Source organism: Cottoperca gobio, chromosome 21 (assembly GCF_900634415.1).
Source record: "Cottoperca gobio chromosome 21, fCotGob3.1, whole genome shotgun sequence".
Classification (NCBI taxonomy): domain Eukaryota; kingdom Metazoa; phylum Chordata; class Actinopteri; order Perciformes; family Bovichtidae; genus Cottoperca; species Cottoperca gobio.
The window spans coordinates 22,364,266-22,384,584 of NC_041375.1; the positions used below are offsets into that span (position 1 = coordinate 22,364,266).

At 41.5% G+C, this 20,319-nt stretch overlaps 1 protein-coding gene across 1 annotated transcript in view; it reads left to right on the plus strand.

Annotated features, from left to right (window-relative positions):
- The window catches only part of man1a2 (mannosidase, alpha, class 1A, member 2), a 101,169-nt gene that overhangs the window by 30,598 nt on the left and 50,252 nt on the right, over positions 1-20,319 (plus strand). Inside the window, 1 exon segment of the mRNA XM_029458691.1 lies at positions 4,350-4,446. Coding sequence (XP_029314551.1) covers positions 4,350-4,446 — 97 coding nt within the window.

Below are 20,319 nucleotides of genomic sequence, written 5' to 3' on the forward strand. Positions count from 1 at the left end.
AAGGCTGATTAAATCCTATATGTAATAATGACCCACTTGAAGTTGTGTAATTTGACGGGTACTAATGTTGTTTTTAAGACTTGCGGCCAGGATGCTGCTGCAGGATGTTAGACTGTTGGCGTAAAAATAGTAGTAGTTGTTCCACTAGATATTCCAGTATCTCTTCTCAATATGACAATGTTCCGAACTTGATACTGGTCATGTAAACAGCATATTCTGTTTGGATATTCTGATATACGATTATGACGTGGGATATGCCGATAATATTCTGGTTTAGAATTCTTTAGACGTGTATAAAGCGCATTCGGAATATACGTCTCAACTGGGTTTTTAGCGCAGTTTGCTGCACATGGCACGCATCTACCTTTAAACATTACTAACAACAAGAAATTTACGTTATTTAAAGGGCGTAGCCAAAGGAAGTATGTCATGGGGGAGTTTTACGTTAATCAGCGTCTGGCTGCATGTAAACTGCAACATTAGTGGACAATTCACATTAGCCATGTAAACTGCTTAGTATTGACGTTTCTAGGGGAACAAACTCATATTTTGTGCATGTAAACTTAATAAACTGAAAGCCTTAAATGCCCTTTGTTGAATGAATTATCATTATACAGGATCCAATGCATTTTCACATTGAGTCCTGATATGAAGTAAAAAGGGTATTTTACTGCACTGCCTAATTAATATAGGTAATAAAGGATGTGAATTGAGGACGAATATATTTTCAAAAGGATGTATTATAAATGGTATATTTGTGGAAAGGATTACAGTGACTCCCAGCCTTACCAAGCAGCTGTCACAGAAAAGATGATGAATCATGCAAAGGAACAGACTGTGTGCGCCTGACTGTAACTTTGGAGTTGTAAGGGTTGAACAGGCTCTCTTCATCCTACACCACAAGCTGCTGGTTGTCGTCATGCTCCACAGTCACAGATGTAGTAATTCAAAGTGAGCACTAACTGACAAGAGGACCAACCACCACCAAGAGTCACTGGGAGTAATGGCTGTGTGACGGAGAAGCCAGCGGGGCACAGAGTGAACGTTTGGGATGCAGGACCTTTGACATGATGTGGGTGGAAGATGGTTTATTAACTGCAAATATCCTTTCTGTACTTATTTTATGAGACAGTCTCATGGACGCTGCTACATTTTCTAAAGTACTGTTCCTCAGCAGGTTGGAAACCATTCAAAGGGAATCATTTTCTGCAGAATACCAACACTAAGTAACTGTCATGCTTTTTGGGTCAGCTAATCATGTAAAAACATGATTATAGTATAGGAAAAGAGGCAGTTGAGTGAGAGTGGGCTTAGGCATTTGACAGGCTCACAACCAAAAACAATGCATATTAAGTTATTCCTACACTGTGAATGCAGCCCTTTGCTAGCAAGTAATTGAATGTAAAAGTATTCCCTGAAATAATCAAAACTAGAAGGGCATTCTGAGAGCGCCTCCGCCAGGCCTGTTCCAATAAGTGAAAAATAAAGCGTGTATCCGACCTGCGAGTCGGATCCGCACCAAAATGTAATGGGTTCTTCCTCGGCCAACGCTTCAGCCTTTCACCAAGTTTAATGAAAATCAGGCCAGTTGTTTTTCCATAATCCCGCTGACAAACGGGCAAACCTAATGGAAAACGTGACCTTCTTTCCAAAGGTAACAATTTGCCAGTTGGGTTAGATCATTTTACAATAATAAAATAATGAAGTCCTTACTTTTTTATTGCCTTGAGCCAAGATATTAACTTTTGTTGCTAAAATACCAACTAGATCTTAATTAATAGCTGTGAGTGAACTTAACATAGTGGTTTGGGATACTTTATTTGGGCAGGTATGGTAACATAAGCCACTTGAAAAGATGGACATAGTCTCAGGGTAACACTTGGATAGCACTTTAATTTGTTTATGGCTTGTATCTGTGCTGAACACAAAGATGCATCATTTAACAGAGTTTCATAACTGCTCACATTTAACCACACAGCAGGTTGCGAAACTTAGACAGCAGTCAATTAGCTAAAATAGAGCTGGGGGATAATTGTCTATGATTTTGGCACTACTGGTGACCTTTTAGATATCACACAGAGCCAGTTATTCAGTGTCATATTAGACATATTGATTGCCGTTTTAACTTTCCTTGTCAGAGAGATTACAAAAATGTTTTTCTGTACCGCCTCTGCAGCCAATTTTGCAGTCTCTGCCGATGAGGTTTAGTTCTAATTGTTCTTCACCTCGGCCAATGCGCACCAATTGTTCCCCTCTTTTCCTTGTGGCTCCCAAGATGCTGTGATGGCAAGAGGTAGTTGTCAGAATCAATCACACAGAATTTTGTAGCTTAATGTCCAATTAGTATTCCAAGGTCCTTTTTTAAATAAGCGGTTTGTCAACAATTGTCGAGCACCCTGCACTGTTGTGCTATTCTTTGGCATATGGGCCAATCAAAATTTGATGAAGCATCCAATCAACACAGATCACAGGGAGCCAGCCCACACTTAAGTGTCCATGTCACGGTGTGTATTAATTTGATTTATAATCCTTGGTGTGTGTGCATGGAGTGCGTCATGGAAAGCCATGAGGCCAAGAACACAATGACGTTCCTGGCCCTTGTCTTTATTAGCTTGGCTGCCTGCCTGTTCCAAGGAGAGAGGGATGGAGGAGGATCTGGATACTGATCCTCGCATGGTGGCATAAAGAGGCAAGCAGGCAATGCTGGCAGGAAGGGAAACGGGCATAGCTTGGTAGCAGAGAAATACATGGTGGCTGATCGGCTACTTCCTGGTATCTGATATAGTGCACAAGCCTGTGTTGCTGATGGCTTGTTTAGTTCCTACCTCGTGCAGCACACACAGAATTCCTCTTACACTGCGCTCTCAGGAATCTCTCACTATTAGGGCTACAACTAACGATTAGTTTATTATCCAGTAATGAATGACTGATTTAAAAACAAATAAATAAAAAGGGAACGACTTTGTTGTAAAAAGTTGAGCAGGAGCTTCATAGAGACGGATCCTATTTCAGGACTTTCAAGCATGAAAAGGACAGAAGCCAAATAATGATCAAATATTAGAGGGCAACATCATCAAGGTCATTAGAGAAATGATGTGACGAGCTGACAGGCGTGGAGAGGCAGGCAGATGGACAGATAGGAAAGCTGCTTGGTAGACAAACAACATAGAGAAGGAAATCAACAGATGCCCATGGCAACAGACAGTGACTGACACGACCACATAGACAGGAAATGTACTTTTCTGAGGTTGTCGATGCCACTTGAGTAAGGGCTGTAGAGGAGGAAAAAAGGTTTGAAATTGAAAGAGCAGCACTAAATGCTGGCACTTTTTCCTCTTCATGCCTGTGTCATCTTCTCGGTTTGCCCTGCAGCGCCTCTTTTCAGCATCAGCCTCCATGTAAGGGCTCATCGCACAATCTTTTGCTGCTTCTTATCCTCCAAGAGCAGATCTCTTTCAGCCTTGTATGAAAAAATATTATTTAGTTATATCCGGTAGACAAATCTCTACAGATACAGAGAAAGTAATGCACTAAAATAAAATGGAGAGAGAGAGAGATATTCAACATGTCTGTCATACCTTTGTGTTTGTGGAGATTACTGTTTACTGTAGAAGGCAGACATGTCTTTACGTCACGCTGTGGGCAAAACAGCGAACTTTGATTCAGGACCATCATCTTCCAGATTAAAGTATTTGAGGTCATGCTCTCCCTTCAGCCCTGTTTAACCACCAGTGATTGTTTGTGTTTGGTGGGCGGGGAGGGGTTGGTGATTTCTTTTTTTCCTAGGGATGTGTTTGTTCTTGTGTCTTCATTTTCTACCATTAATTGGGTTCAGTTGTCAGTGGCAAGAGGAGTCTCATTTTACATGATCATGTATGCAAGACATGGAGCAGTTGATTGATTAATATATTCATTAATAGCTGTGCCCTGAGGTGCGACTCGGTTTACTATTGAAAGAAAACAAAGGTCTAAATCTAATTAAATGGCTTCAAACAGAGGAGGTTACTTTTATTCATCTTGATGATTGAGAAACAAAACCATATAATAGTTTTTTGTTCTGAAGTATGTTGTTGTTGGTGCCTTAACTGGTTTTAGTGACAGCTTGACTGATTAACAGCTGTTGTAACTGAAATCACATTATGCCAAAAGTCCTAATCATATCAACGTTAAGTAAAATTATGATGCAAATTTAAACATCATTATCCAATTATCTTTGCCGAGCGATTATCTGGAGGTACAATCATGTGAGCTGCAGGATTTATTGCTCTGACTTTACACCATTGCTTTGCAAGATCAGGAGACTTCACATCTTCTAATATGCTGTTTTGTTGTCATTTTAATTTTTTCAGATGATGAAGCATGCATGGGACAGCTACAGACAGTACGGCTGGGGTCACAACGAGCTGAAGCCCCTCGCCAAGAAAGGACATTCCACAAATATCTTTGGTAAGCCACACAGACCCCTTTCCCCCCCATTGCTGTCTGTGTGCATTGACAGTTAAATCAGACATGGATACATGCTTATATACACACTCCCTCTTTCTCACACACACACCCTGTCTTTTCCCTCGTTCACAATGTGATAATGCCTCTGGCAGCATGCATATCACTTTGGGAATAGTGTTTGCACGAGATCATGGAAACCACAAGCAGAAAACACACATCACTGACATACCAGATGAATACAAATGCATTTGAAGTACTGGTAATATTTCACATTACCCAGTAAAATGTTGTATTAACCAGTAGGAGTAAAAACACTTTGTAATGCATTTGTCAGGGTCCAGTCATAAGGGAAATTCCTATTTGTAGCGAGAGAAACGTTGCCATTGGCAGTGGTTGTTTTTTCCACAGAGAGGTCAGTGCAATGCGGCCTTTCATCATCTGTGATTTGTGTTTTGGAGGCTGTTTCTTGGTTTCCTGCAGCTGCCATCTGTGATTGCAGAGGTCACACAACTTGGACTTGTTGTTGCACATTTGCAAGTTTTCACAAAATCACACATTTCACACACACAAGTTTTTAGATTAAATTGGAAAACTAGACTATAAATATCATATAAATTAGTTTAAAGCGAGTGTGGACCAAGGGTGTCCTCCAAACATGATTCAAAATTGCCACCGAGCGCTACTCTCAAAGTTCAAACTATTTCAACTTTGACTTCGGTTGCAGCCGACCTTTCAAAAACCAGTGAGATAAAGACTGTATGTGACGCAGAAAGGAGCGTCACACAGGCCCTGTGCAGTTTGAGACCTCTAGTGCTGTAGAGCTGTTTTCTATGAATGGTTCCTCCGTTTTGTTTTTAAACTTGCACTCCTAACTGTACACATAGTCACCGGTAGACACACCACACTCGACTACACCACTGACCTTTTCCCAGCATTTTATCTGGTGTCTATTTGGCCAATACTCCAGTAAAGCAGAATTTAATATTTTCACACTTGATTGTCTCCTTGGCCTACTCTGCCAGTACAACCTCATCTCTTGTCAGGAGGTATCATGTCTCCCTCTGTAGTCTTGTAGCTGTCACTTTGGATAAAAACCGTGGAAGAATATCCAGCGATCTACAGCCCACAGTCCCAGCTTTATAAAGATAATATTAATAAACATGAGCAATAGCTGGATATAAATGGCTGTGTGTGCTGCAGGCATCTTTTGCCTTTGTATATTATTCCTCTCATATGACTGAGAGAGTTATTTTAACCTCTATTTAAATTATGATCAATATACATATCAATAGAAGCATTTGTTATCAAAAATTCTGAAAAATGGTGGTGGATATGCCCGACATCCTATAGGGGTCTTTGCTCAGTGTGAATATAAGCGTGTAAATGTTGATTTTGGTTGTTTTGTGTGTGTGTGTGTGTGTGTGTGTGTGTGTGTGTGTGTGTGTGTGTGAGAGTAAGAGAGTAAGAGAGGATGCATGCTTGTGAGGCTTTTGTGTCAAATTGGAATGTTCCGTCTGAAAACTTGGCTGGAGGCATCTGCGTTATTTTATGAGCTGCTTCTAAATGGTAGCTAGATGCTGTATGTGTGTTTCCATTTGTTGCTGTTCTTGGGTGTGTTGACTGTTTATCTGCAGCATGTCTTAGTGTGAGTGTTTTCTCCTGCCTCCTTGTAATGATTGAGTTTGGGTATCTGCAGGTTATTAGTCACAGGGTGGCCAGTAAAACACAAGCGAAACACAAGGCAAAAATCAAGCCTCACACTCTTCACAAAACAGACTTCCATTATTGATGAGGCATATCCTGTCCTCCTACACAACTTGGCTGTATTGATTATGTGTTTGTGTGTGTGTGTGTGTGTGTCTTGGAAGAGAGAGTAGCACAGAAAATCAAAAGCAATATATTGGAGATGCAGCAGACTCTTGTTGCTGTGTTACTGTAACTATTGGGAGCATTGACAGCTTGCACCAAAGACACACACACACACACACACACATACACACACACACAGGCTGAGTGGTTGGATAGAGACAGTGATTGCTGATCGTCTGTGAATTGTGGATTTAAATCACTTTGATGTTTTGTCATTTAAGGTGAACCCTACTGCAATACACTTTGATGGTAAAGTCACATGCACATTGTAACTTGCATTATAAAGCTGACCTCAGGGACTGAAGCGAAATGCGTAAAGATTTCCTTTTGCTGGTACAGTGTTGTCCGGTCTCCCTGCCGGACACGAGCATTGAAAACACAGATGTTTGCGTACAATTTGCCTCTATTAAAAATCACTTCCGTGAAGTTGTTAAAGACACAAAGGACAAAGCTGTGTGTGCTTGCTCCGTGCAGCTCAGCTCAGCCTTCATCTGTCCGAAGAGAAAAGTAGAGGCCAGAATGGTAACAAGAGGACCTGGGCTCTCATTGTGGCACCAGGCTCCAATAACCTTGAGTTCACTGCCTGGCCCTGTTTTTATTCTTCCTTCTGTGGAGAATGAGTGGAGCGGATTATGAGTACAGATACAAACACAGCCTTTGTCTTGAGGGTAAGCGGTTCAAACAAGGATAACCCCTGGCCTTGTAAAGGAAATGCAGTTTGAGCTAGGTTAAGATAAGCACGCTTCAAGGAGTGTCAGACATGCACGCTACCTTAGGGCACGCGTCTGAAATAGCATTTTCCTCTGGCAGAAATGAAGAGGGATGAAGCGCACCCCAGCGCTTCTGCGCTTGGTCCGTTTCTATGGCAACAATATCTTGACAACATGTCACTAATCAAACTGCCGTTGTGTGACGGACTAGCATCACCCCTTTGCTTTGTATCATCTATTTAGGTTACTGTCAGGTTAAAATGACACGGCCAAAACATTCTTCTTCTCCATGTGACTAGTCCAGCTCCATCTAATGTATATATCTTTACTAGGTGGCTCGATGTGACCACACACACACACACACACACGCACACACATAAAAGGAACCGCACTAAGCTGGTTCAAGTCCTATTTATCTGAGCGATCTCAATTTGTACTTGTTAACGATAAATCCTCCATGACAGCCAAAGTCAGTCTTGGAGTTCCGCAGGGTTCTGTACTTGGACCGATTCTATTCACCTTATATATGCTTCCTTTGGGCAATATTATAAGGAACCACTCTATAAACTTTCATTGTTATGCGGATGATACCCAATTATATCTATCAATTAAACCAGATGAAACCAATCAATTGGCTAAACTTCAAGCATGCCTCAAGGACATAAAAACTTGGATGTCTAGCAACTTTTTGATGTTAAACACAGACAAAACTGAAGTTATTATACTTGGTCCTAAACGCCTCCGAAACGCATTTTCTAATGACATAGAAGCTCTGGATGGCATTAACTTGGCCTCCAGCACCACTGTAAGGAATCTTGGCGTCATCTTTGATCAAGATCTGTCGTTTAACTCCCACATAAAACAAATCTCAAGGACTGCCTTCTTTCATCTACGTAACATTGCAAAAATAAGACACATCCTGTCTCAAAATGATGCAGAAAAACTAGTCCATGCATTTGTTACTTCAAGGCTGGATTACTGCAACTCATTGTTATCAGGTTGTCCCAAAAAGTCGCTTAAGACTCTTCAGTTGATTCAAAATGCAGCGGCACGTGTATTGACTAGAACAAGGAAACGGGATCATATTACTCCTGTATTAGCTGCTCTGCACTGGCTCCCGGTAAAATACAGAATAGAATTCAAAATCCTTCTCCTGACTTACAAATCAATTAATGGTCAGGCTCCAGCATATCTTAAAGATCTCATAGTACCTTATAAACCAACTAGAGCATTACGCTCCCAGACTGCAGGGTTACTTGTGGTTCCTAGAGTCTCTAAGAGTACAATGGGAGCCAGAGCCTTCAGCTATCAAGCTCCTCTCCAGTGGAACCAGCTTCCAGTTTGTGTTCGGGAGGCAGACACACTCTCCACATTTAAGAGTAGGCTAAAGACTTTCCTTTTTGATAAAGCTTATAGTTAGGGCTGGCTCAGGTTTGCCCTGGATCAGCCCCTAGTTATGCTGCTATAGGCTTAGACTGCCGGGGGACACCTCCCTGCTCTCTTCCTTCTCTCCCTCTCTCTTCTTCTCCCTCTCTATCTGTATGCATTTATGTAAATGTATGTTACTAACTCACCATCCGGGGTATCATCACCAGAGTTTCTGTCTCTCATGTGGCAGGTTGCCACTGATAAAGTTTACGTCAGGATCATGAATCGTGACAGCGCCTGCTGACCTGGTCCTGCTGGACACCGGGAAGCCTTATTGACATTTTCCTGGATTCATCCAAACTTTCTATTTCTTTTTTTTCCAACACAACATAATTTCTGTCAAATGTTGTATTTGTACTATGTTGTTTATCCTGTACACACGACATCTATTGCACGTCTGTCCGTCCTGGGAGAGGGATCCCTCCTCAGTTGCTCTCCCTGAGGTTTCTTCCATTTTTTCCCTTTTAATTTTGGGGTTTCTTTTAGGAAGTTTTTCCTTGTGCGATGCGAGGGTCTAAGGACAGAGGATGTCGTAACCTGTACAGTCTGTAAAGCACACTGAGACAAATGTATAATTTGTGATATTGGGCTATACAAATAAATTTGATTTGATTTGATTTGACACACACACACACACCCTTAGAGGGAGTTATTGGTAAAGACATGGATGATGTTTTCAAAACAGGAAGAAAGGAAGAAGAACTCCAGGACATAAGGCCAAGAATGTTTTTTTGCATATTGTTCTCTACCTGCAATGTTTTAGAATAAATCTTTTTACTGCATCATATTCATTAATATTATCATTTAAAGAAGCAACAAACAGTAGCAAGAGCAGAAACGAAAGCACCTCCATGAAAATAACACGTACAGAAAGTGCTTCAACATGTATGTTTGTAAGTGGAATATACCGAGAAGCACTGGCATCTACTGTATACACTACTGTACGCTATGGAGTCGATCGAGAGGAGATTAATCTGTAACTATTTTAATAATCGATTATTCTTTTCAGCGACTGTAGGGATTTCCAGCTCGTCTTTGTCACACACGATAGTAGATAAAATATCTTTGGGTGTTCAACTGTTAGACATCCGTAAACGTAAAGTGAATTATTTGAGAAAATAACCAGCCGATTTAATGAATAATGAAAAGAAACGTTAGTTGCCGCCCTCATAAACTACGCGTCTGAACTATCCACCATCACACACTGTCAGCTGCATCACTGCTTTTTGTGGCTTTGATCATAGTAACTCTGTCCTCAGCAGTTAGCCTCTTCAGTCAGATGATGGACAACTCTATTCATCCCTCTTTCTGTCTCTCACACACACACACACACACACACACACACACACACACACACACACACACACACACACACACACACACACACACACACACACACACAGACACAGGGTAAGAATACCCATTGGTAATTGAATGAGGAACATCAGCCTCCATTGATTCAGCCTGAAAGCATTTGACCCTTATTGAAGTTGTGGGTCAGTCAAAGCCAAGGCCCGGCCTTCACGGGCAGCTGAAGTCGCCTTGTTTATTGGAGATGGGACGGCACAATCTCTGATCTTCAAACAAAGTCCTCGGTGTTTGCAGGAAAATGCTCTCAGGGGACGAAGGTCACTTTACATTGATCACGATTTCAGTGCGAGTGTAAGTCCACACCACCGTCTCTCCGTCCCTCTGTGGTCAGAGTGGTTTACGTTTACAAACCTAAGCTTCCTCCTATTTTCAATGAGAGTTGCAGTAGTTTAGACGGCACTAAATAAAGCATGAATCCCCCTTTTTCACGATTGTTATTCTCAATATATACATATTTTTCAGTCAACAATAGTGGATCCGGAGTGTTGTTAGATTCTAGAGTTGTTTCTCTCCACAGTCACCTGATTGGAGGTGTTGTAGTTGATTTAATCTCGTCTGCACACGAGGGAGTCCACTGGTGAGTCTGAGGCCTGCCCTGCACACTTAACCTAGTGACTTTTACTGCTTTATTAGTTTCCCTGAAAGCTTGCAGTCTGATGATTTTAATCTAAATTTGCAAGTGGAGAATCCCTCACTTCTCATCCACATGGCTTTCTCCCCCAGGCAGTTTGACATGCTCGCAGTAAGTGATATTACAAACTGCCTCAGGCATTTGCCTCGAGGCTTGTTAGGTAGGAAGTGATGTAGTTGATGTGAAAATGGGCTGAGGTTTGGACACCTGGCCCCGTTGTTGGCTCCGTACTGGAGCACTGGCACCTGCTCGGCCCATTATAAGATAACTTTGGTTGTGCATCATCATTATGTTCCCCATAGAGACATGTGGTCAGTTTACACTCAGTTTCAAGTAAAAGTAGTCAGAAATGCTCTTATGTAATTAAAATGTCCTCCATATGTTCTTAATGAATGTTGTTTTTTAGCATCTTTACTCATTTGGACCCGCTGTCGTTCTATCGCAGTTGGATCAGAGCAGAAATACTCTGTTTTCATGTTTGATCTACAAAACTCTGCTCTGGTGATGAAGCTCAATATAGATTCTGTTTGGGATAATGCCTCATCAAGGACCCCACAAAACCACAATACCAGATTAAATACGGCTTTGATTCCCAGCTTTTCTAATCAATAGACACCGAGGAGTGTAATCTTCTGTGGAGCTACTGGATATATATTCCTTCTTGCAATACCTCTGCAAGGTACATGTGGATGTCGTGATAACCATGAAGTCAGAACTCCGCTCACAGCCATGAAGCTTTACTCTTTTTTTTATTTTTTATTTCAGCATCTAGGTCATGTTTCACATCAATGGCTCCCAGGGTTAAACAGTGCATTGCATCCTGGAAAAGTGTTGCATAGGGGCACCGTGGCAATGCACCCATGCTAGTGAAGACCAATGAAACAGAAATTAAATCATTCAGGTAATCTTGAACCACCGTGTGTTTACATTACAGTTCATTTAGCTGACGCTTTTGTCCAAAGCGACTTACAAAATGTGCAAACAATCATGAGGATACAACTCCGAACAGCAAGAATCTTGCAGGTACATTATCTTCAAATAGGTACAAACCTTTAAGTGCAGAATAATAGCTTCAAATAAACCAAACCAATATAGCATGTGAACTGACAAATGGAATAGACTGGTACAACTATTGGAGTGTAATCAGTACAAATGCAGCACCTAATGCATGGCCCAATCAGCTATGTTACTGCAAAAACAGCTAAGTCAGTGAAATGTTGTCTATTGTCCATTGGATAGTAGACAAATTGGTTCATTTGGCACAGCAAAAGTATTGTAAGCGTCTCCTCTGCTGCTCAGCAGAACAACATCCCAACGGGCTGCACAGAACATGGAATCTAATGATCGCTTCATGTCCAGTCACGTCACGGTGCTTCTCTTGGTGTACGTGGTCAGTTTGTAAACCTCCTTCTGAAGCTCCTCAAAGTGGCTGTTAAGCTGTTAGGCCTAAGCATTCAGACTATTCTGAGGTAAAGTGAATACACTTGAAGCAAAATACTTAGTGAGTTGGATGGGAAGAGTCAATTTCTCTCACTTAATGCAGGTGTTATGACATGGGGGGGGGGGGGCAAAGAGGGAGTGAGACAACGTATATAAATCTGGAGTCTGCAGAGACTCTGAGGTGTCGATCTGTTTCTATGCAACCAGCAGTGCAGTGACATTTTAAAAGCCAAGATGTGCCAATTGTCTCAAGCACAAGTATATTAGTTTATATTGAAAGTGCTCACTGTGTGCATGGCCAGGAGGGATTGATTGCAAGGCAAGATCTTAAATAACCTGCAGACAGTAACCATAGAGTACTTCTTCAGTGATTATCTTAAACTTTATGAATACCGCATGCCGTCAGCTCGATTTTGTTTTTATCCAAAGCACTTTACAGTTCCATTAGAGTTTGTTTTTATCACGGTGGATTCCAGTAAGCACTGAAGCTATTGTTTTTATGATCCACATTCAAGACATTTGTCTCTTAAGTCATTGACCGGTTCCACTGTGCACTATCACCCGACGTAAAAGTCTTTCTTTATTTGGATGTCTTCGAGTTTTTCAATACTACTAGTTAATTTATTGGATGTTTGCTTAAAGAAACGTGTCGTTGGAAAATCTACCACATGATCTATTTAAGTTTTCCAACAACCTTCGGGGATGTTGGCTTGATGAAGCTTGACGTTTCCTAATCTCTTTCATATTTATAACTCGTAGCCACAGCTCCCCAGTCACCCCCTGATTTCTCCCACTATACAAACGTGCGCCTTCGCCTCTAATGGCAACATTTTGTTTCTCTGTTTAATATCTACTTAATGAATGCTATGATTTCCCTCGTTGGACGAGATACAAAGCGACATGCTACTAAACTGAAAACAATGACACGCTTGAAAGGGACCACACATTGAGCTTTCAGCCCTTTTTTCTTCTTCTTCTCGGCCTGAGGTGTCTTCATGACTGTGCAGGGGTGGAGTGGGAAGAGAGGGTTTACAGATGATCACTTTAAAACGATTGCCTGAAGGCCCAAAGCTGCTTTCTGTACGAGAGAAGGCTGGTATTAAATTGACCCTTAGTTACTGTTGCAATGCTTGCTAAGCTTTCCAATCTAGCCCAGAATTTATGGAGCCAGATTTGTGCAGATTTTTCGCAATAATCAGTCCTTGATTTCAGGCAACGGTGCACATTTATGTACGTATTCAAAACATTTATTTCATATCTGTCTGTACTTAACGAGGGATCCCTCCTCAGTTGCTCTTCCTCAAGGATAGACAGAGGATAGGCTGGAGGGTGTAATATGCTGTACTGATTGTGTGAGGGGCTCCAATTGACTTTTTAATATATACAGTCTTTAAATATGCATAATAATAATATATCTCAGCACCGTGTAATGATGTGTTTAAGACTAAAGAATAAAAAAAGTTACAGGTCCCATTCTTTAGGTATTGTTCATCATAATGAAAGTTTCGACACATAGAGAATATTTTAAATGTGGTATGCCTTTAGGCAAATTGGACCCATATTATTTGAAACTTACACAATGTGAGCCTTAGACAATTATTAAAGTTTTTAATAGTATTCATGCCATTAGAAATCTCTGAGCCGAGTTCAGGCCTGATCTGCTCCCGTTAGCTGTAACTGGTATATCTCCAATGTGGTTGGGTTAGGCTCCTGCATTATTTCTGTCTCTGCAGACTTTGGTTGGCACATTTGCTGAGCAAAAAGAGACTAAGGAGAGAATTGAATTCTGGTCCCAACAAGACGTCAAAATTTCCTTTAGTACTATTCGACTTGGCCCTCCCTTACTCCCCGCTTTCCTTTCAGATTAAACATTCAGCAGGGCTGCCGGTGCCAAATTGGACAGGAGGAAACAGGAGGATTTGCCTGCTGCTGAGTCCAGCAAGAATGTGCATAAGCTCTTCAAACAGCAGAAAAAAGGGAAAGTTTTTTGAAAAACATTACCTTGTAAGTTCATACCCACAGGTTTTAGTTTTTGTTATTGTTCAGTCTATGTGACCAGATCATGATAAAAGCTGCTATCTACAAAGTAGTGCCACTGAATAATTGTAGTCACTTTGGAACTATTACCCACAATGCAGCTCTACATAACTCTGAGGCTGTTAGGGTTGCTATTAATATTGACAAAACTCAAGAGAGCTGAGCCGTGGCAGTGGAAAGCTGTCCCTTGTTCACCAGGTTGGTCTTCCTGCCTGCTTGATGTTGATGTCACACCAAGAGAAATAGAATGAGAATAGACCGGACATTGAACTGTTAGCCATGCTCATCTCACTGGGTCAAAAAGAAAATGGCTGTTAACACATGTCAGTGGGGGACAGAGAGAAAAGAGAGCGAGAGGAATTTGGGCCCAAACACAGAAAGCTAGAACACTTGAGAGAAAGGAAACACACCATCGTAAAGAGAGAACATAGGTGATTTAACGGGAGGATTAGCATATCAAAACATTAGACAAGAGGAAGATGGATGGAGAAAAACTACCCCGACATTGGTTGACTACAACAGTGATCCATTCTCGGCTTGGTTTTCCATTTGGCTCTGATCAATTGCTGTAAACAGAGTTCTGTATTATACTGTTGGGTTTTGAAGGATTTGCTGATCTTTCTCTGGCTAAACTAGTGAGTGCATTAAGCCCCCACCTCCTCCCCTTCATCACTCACACTTTACATCTTGTCCAACTTTCCCCGTTTCTCCCAAATGACTTTGATCAAGTTACTGTCTTTTAATCCGTCGGCTACATAGACTTACTTTTAACATCTCACACTAGATTTAATCTAAGCCGACCCGCTACATGTGAGGGTTGCACAAATTGGACATTTCAAAGACTAGATCGCAGTAACACAGAGTGTACAAAGGTAAACAAGAAGGGCAATTACTTCCCCCGTTAGCAGCTCAAAGCCCACACATCCTCGCTCAAAGTTGGGCAGATGGATCATTTAGATGGCTTTTTTATTATTATGTGCATCAGGAAAAATACTCTTTGTAGAATGATGTTTTCCCTGTGTCCTTGTTGTTGATTGTTAACTTGAAGCAGTACATGATGTTCTGTTGATGACACACAGATGAGTGCTTTGTTAAAATCTCCATTTGCGATAATGTTTCTTTTTGCTATTTTATCTTTGCTTTTAAAACAACAAAAAGAAAATCATTCTCGGATTGTGTTGAATAAAATCTATCATGATACATGATCATTTTATATCCTAATATCAATAAGTACTGTGGTGTTGTGAGATATATCAAGATGCTTCATCACACAGTAATCAGTAAATCCAATATTGCCTCAATGCAGCGCTGTTCTTTGTTTGTAGCCTTTGTTTTAAAGGCACCGCCTCTTTATTCTGTGAGTGAGAGGTGTGGAGGAGATTTATTACACCTCTGTGTTCAAGAAAGACTCTACAGTGAATAACTACATTACCATAGAAGATGCACTATATGCATCACTGTACAGCAGTGGTGTGAGTGTTATAGGGATTTACTCACAGTCCATACAGCCTGTGGATTCGTGCTGTGTGATTCAGTCTAATCCCAGTTTGGCCTTTTTAGCACTTGCATTTAGTTGAACACATAGCTACAACGATTGTATATAATGTAGACCTACTACCACACGTGGCTCTGAGACTCAGAAGTAAGTTGAACTCCTTGTGATGCTTCAACTCCCCATCTTTTACATTCTTCACAAATAGCTTTAACACAAGCTCCACGTGTCGCAGTTTGCTGAAAAGTTATGTTTCCTTTTCTTTGTACAGAGAAGTGAATGCCATCAAGTGACTCTACTGTAAAACCTGTGCAGACTTGGGGCCTCTGGCACCGGGCCTGGAGACGGGCATTCAGGCTGGGGTTTATTCAGGGAGCTCATGTTGAGCAGAAAGCCCAGTCTGAACCCTCTGTGGGCAGAAAACACAGCAGATGTTTCAGTCCGACGCCAAATAAGTTGGTAACCAGTGGTCCACTGCCAGCCAGACGGGTCTGAATTGACCTGGGGTTGGCTTTGTTTATCGCTGCTGGGCTCATTACAAAACGGGCTGAAATGCCACAGTGGACCTGGAGCAACAGAGGAGGAGAAGCCTGCGATCCAAGTAGCAGGCTGTGAACAGCGAGTGCTACTACTCTTTAATTTGACTCGGTCTAACATGGTGGCACAAACGATAACATTTCTTGTAGATAAAAGTTGTTTCCATGATTAAAAAATAACGATAAGAGCCAATGTGTTTTATATTGGAGCCCGGCAAACGGCTGGTTTTCTTACAGATACCCAAAATAATGTCCGTGTTACACAGTTTGTCCGGCAGACTTCATTGTTTACAGTAATCTGAGCGGGCAGCTGAGCTGATATGTGCAGAGGGTGACCACTGTTTCATAACCATATGTCAAGGTTTGTGTTATATCGATGTAAAGGGACAAACTAATTAGTAGAAAGTCTGTTTTCTGACTTACCTCTAGTATATAGCCGTGTTTAATCGTTTTGGTTTTATTTGCTTAGTTCATTAGATATCCATTTGTGATGATGTTTGCCCAATACGATGGAGGGGAATGAAATTCCAGTCACAACACTGAAAATGACATTTAAGTAAATCATCAGCAGTATATTTTGCATGAAACATTGTCCTGGTTATTCGGGATAATGCACCTCATTGTGAAATGATTCCATTCAAACTACTCTCTTGTAGTCTCCATGAAAACTGTACATTGCTTGTGGACTATTAAGAATTCTCAACTGAACGACACTCCATGAAGAAAATAGTGCTCGTCTCTGCAGAATGTCTGCTCAGCTTCACAGTTAAAGTTGTGTTGCATGTTACTGTAGGCAGAAGGAAGAGGAGTTAATGGTGCAGAAGGTTGTGCAGAGGGCGTCAGTAGGATGGGATGGAGGAGGAGGTCGGGAGCAGAATCACAGAGGCTACTAGAAAGGTGTAACGTGAATACGAGAGAGGTAGTCCTGGAAATGCTCCAAATCAGTGTGAGAAATGTTCTCTTGCAGCCAGGCGTCTGAATCCGATCCGGCTGATCTCTTACGCACTCACACACTAACACAAAGGCAAATAAAAGCACACGCATGTCGTAACTACAAACACTCCCCGTGTACATCCACACATCATCCCTACACTTTCTTCCATTCTCATCTTGTTCAAAAACAAATGAAATCGTGCAACATGTGTAGACTAAAACAAACTTACGTAACCATCTTCTCTGACAGACACACACACACCTGAACTCTCCATCGTCCCCCACTCTCCCAGAGCCGACAGTTTACAAGACAGAGAGAATGGAGACGGAATAATGACATGATGTTTTCCTGCCTCGTGTGAATTCATACCAGAGAGCTCTGAAAGCTCTAAGTTGTCTAATGAAACTGGCACAGGAAGCTTAAGGGAGATGGTGGAGGTGGGGGGGGAGGCAGGGAGGTGTGAGTGTGAGATTCTGATAGATGGAGAGAGGAAGTCGGAGAGTGTGAGTTCAGGTGAAGTGTGTGTGTGTGTGTGTGTGTGGTGTGACTTCAATCAAATGAAATGAGCGACCGTGTATCTATGTTAAGAGAGGAGGAGTGTTAGATTGAGAGTTTTCAGCAGAGGCTGTCTGTGTGTGTGTGTGTGTGTGCATGTGCATGTGCGTGTGTGTGTGTGTGGCGATAATTCCCACAATATATAAATCTCATCCTGGCCAATTTGTCCCAGATAAGCAGCAATGCCTGGCAACCATAAACTCACCTTTCGGGAGTGCCAACTCAGCGTTATTTGATGCAGTCGTATGAAAGGGCTGCACAGCACTCAGATGCAGGAAAGATGGTGGAACAGTAGCAACAGAGAGTGTTGTGTTTACAAGAAGGGCAGTGAAACAATACATGCCCAGATATGGGGACTGGAGATGGGTAAAGGCAGAGTGGAGCCAGATTAACGGGGGGGAAGAAAAGAGATTTTGCAGGGAGAGATGCTCAGCAACAGAGAAATACACCTTCCTCAGGGTGAAAGGAGTATTCTTGCATGTTTGAAGGGAAAAACACAGCAAGACAGTGATAAACGAGCACAAACAGATGGTTAGGTCGCAGAAGGAGGGGCAGATGAAAAGATTGTGTAGAAAAGGGACAAAGAGAAGAATTGTGATCACAAGGTTATATCCATACTTGAAAGTGAGCTGAACTTCTCAAGGTTGGGAGAACAAACTCCACATCACACTGAGAGAAACTCAAGTTAACTGCAAATTAAGATTCTCTTTTGAAGTTGCAGCTGAAATTACACATGATGAATAAATGAGAACCAAGTGTCGGTGGATAAGTTGTTACAAATATTAAAACTGAACCACAACCAGATATTTGTTAAGAACAATTCCCGTTTCCAAAACTGTGATTAAAGTACGACATGGGGATTCTTATAAATGTCACATATCACAGATTTAAAACACCCAACAGTAGCTCGAACAACATGGACTGTGTGAAGCAATAATTGGAAGACATTTACGCGGCTAAATAACTTGTAAATTCAACTGAACATGAGATGATTATGCTCTGTCTTCTTTCAGTATCAGTCCTTCAAATCATTGTTTTTTGTGTAGTTTAGCTTAGTTAGTTGAACGCCTTCAAAATAAAAGGATGTTTCGACTGTAAACCTCAATGAACAACATTTCTAAACATGTAAATGATGAATGATATTGTACATCCTTTGGATTATACTGTAAACGAGAGAGAACAGGGCGACGTTGTTTCCAGTTTTGCTGGCACTAATGAAGACTTTTTCTGTACTTCAGAGGGAAAAACATTGCTAAATAGAAACATTGCCAATATCACATTTTCATTCTCGGCGTATCATTGTTGTGTACACGCAGGAATAACTGCACTCAGGCGCTGTTGCACAAAACGCTGACATCAATGGAATATTCTCCGTCTCAAGAACGCTGACAGGCGTCTATCTTTTGCCTCAATGGTGTCACATTGCTACGACTGCCTACAGCATACCTGCAGGTGATGAAAGTGACAGAAGGAAGGGGATGGGGGTTATGTGGTGCAGCAGAGGGGGCTCCGCTCCACCAACAGTCGGGCCGATCTGTCAAGATCCGGCAGGCGGCCAGGGCATCCTGCTATCAGCCCAGTCTGCCTGACTGCAGTGTATTTTTAGAGTGATTTAGAGGTTCTTGTCTTTAATGATAATAACGCTGCAGCTCCTGCATGAAGCCAGGCACTCTGCTTCTGAATGGAGCCATAGATAAGAAGGGAACGGCTGTGAGACTCAGGAATTCTAGCAGCACACGCTGTAGGTGATATGAAATTGAGATGGATTTAAAGGGCAGAGCCACTGACTTTTACAGATCGCAGTATCAGAGGGGAAATCTAGATCTGATGGGATCTTGGAATACCTTGCTGCATTGATTTGCATAATAATGAGGAGATGAACTCATTTATGCTTTAAGATGTGTAGTTGTGTGTCAAGGCAAGTATGTTAAGTATGTTTTAAAAGGAAATACAGATCCAACAATTGTGTCTACATAATAAATGTTGTGCCTATTAGCATTAAACCACTGAGCTCTATGTGCTTTGCTTTAAAGTGTATCATCAGTATTCCAAGAATTAAGACGATGTAATCAATTAATAACAAATATCCTTATAATAAAGATGATAATAATGAACTGCAATTTGAGTTCTTAAAGGTTCTCTAAGCAGAATATCTATTCTAGAGGGATTGCCTAGCTAGCAGCTAACAGCGCTAACAATGGTAACAGTGCTGACATGCTGCTGACGGTTGACTGTGGATTGGTTGTGTAGCGCAACGCAACATTCACAGCGACTGCAACTGTAGTTGCAACAGCTCAGAAGTCACCTGATAGTTGTCTTCCATAAATACAGGACACATTCCTGATTGTCCCAACATGTGCAGTAATAGGTCGAGAGTATCTCTATTTCATGAAGATAATAACAACATGCAGATGTCCATCACTGTGGAGCTATTGGGCACCAGGAAGTAGAAAACAATATAGATTTTTTTTTTAACTGCCCAGGCCAAAGGACAAGGACCGACTGAGTTGTGTGTTCCCCGAGCCCGAGGGGATGAGATTGTGACGATACAGTCGTATTTAAAAAGCACAACACAAACGTCTGTGGATCATCAGGAGAGAACAGCCCCACAGCTGCAGTCAGAGAGTTTAGCTGTAATAATATTACAATGATGAGCAGTATTAAGAGTGAAAGTACAGCAGTGAGTAGAATCAACACTTGAACAATTGCAACCAACTAAAGGGGCAAAAAGTAAAACAAATATTTCTCCGGTGCACAAAATAAGTCCAATATATTTGCAGGCGTTTATGCGGCTGTTGATCAATAGTAGAGAAACAACAGTTACTGTATTTTGCCACTAACTGCAGTGCTTCTCCCTCCTATTGACAGAA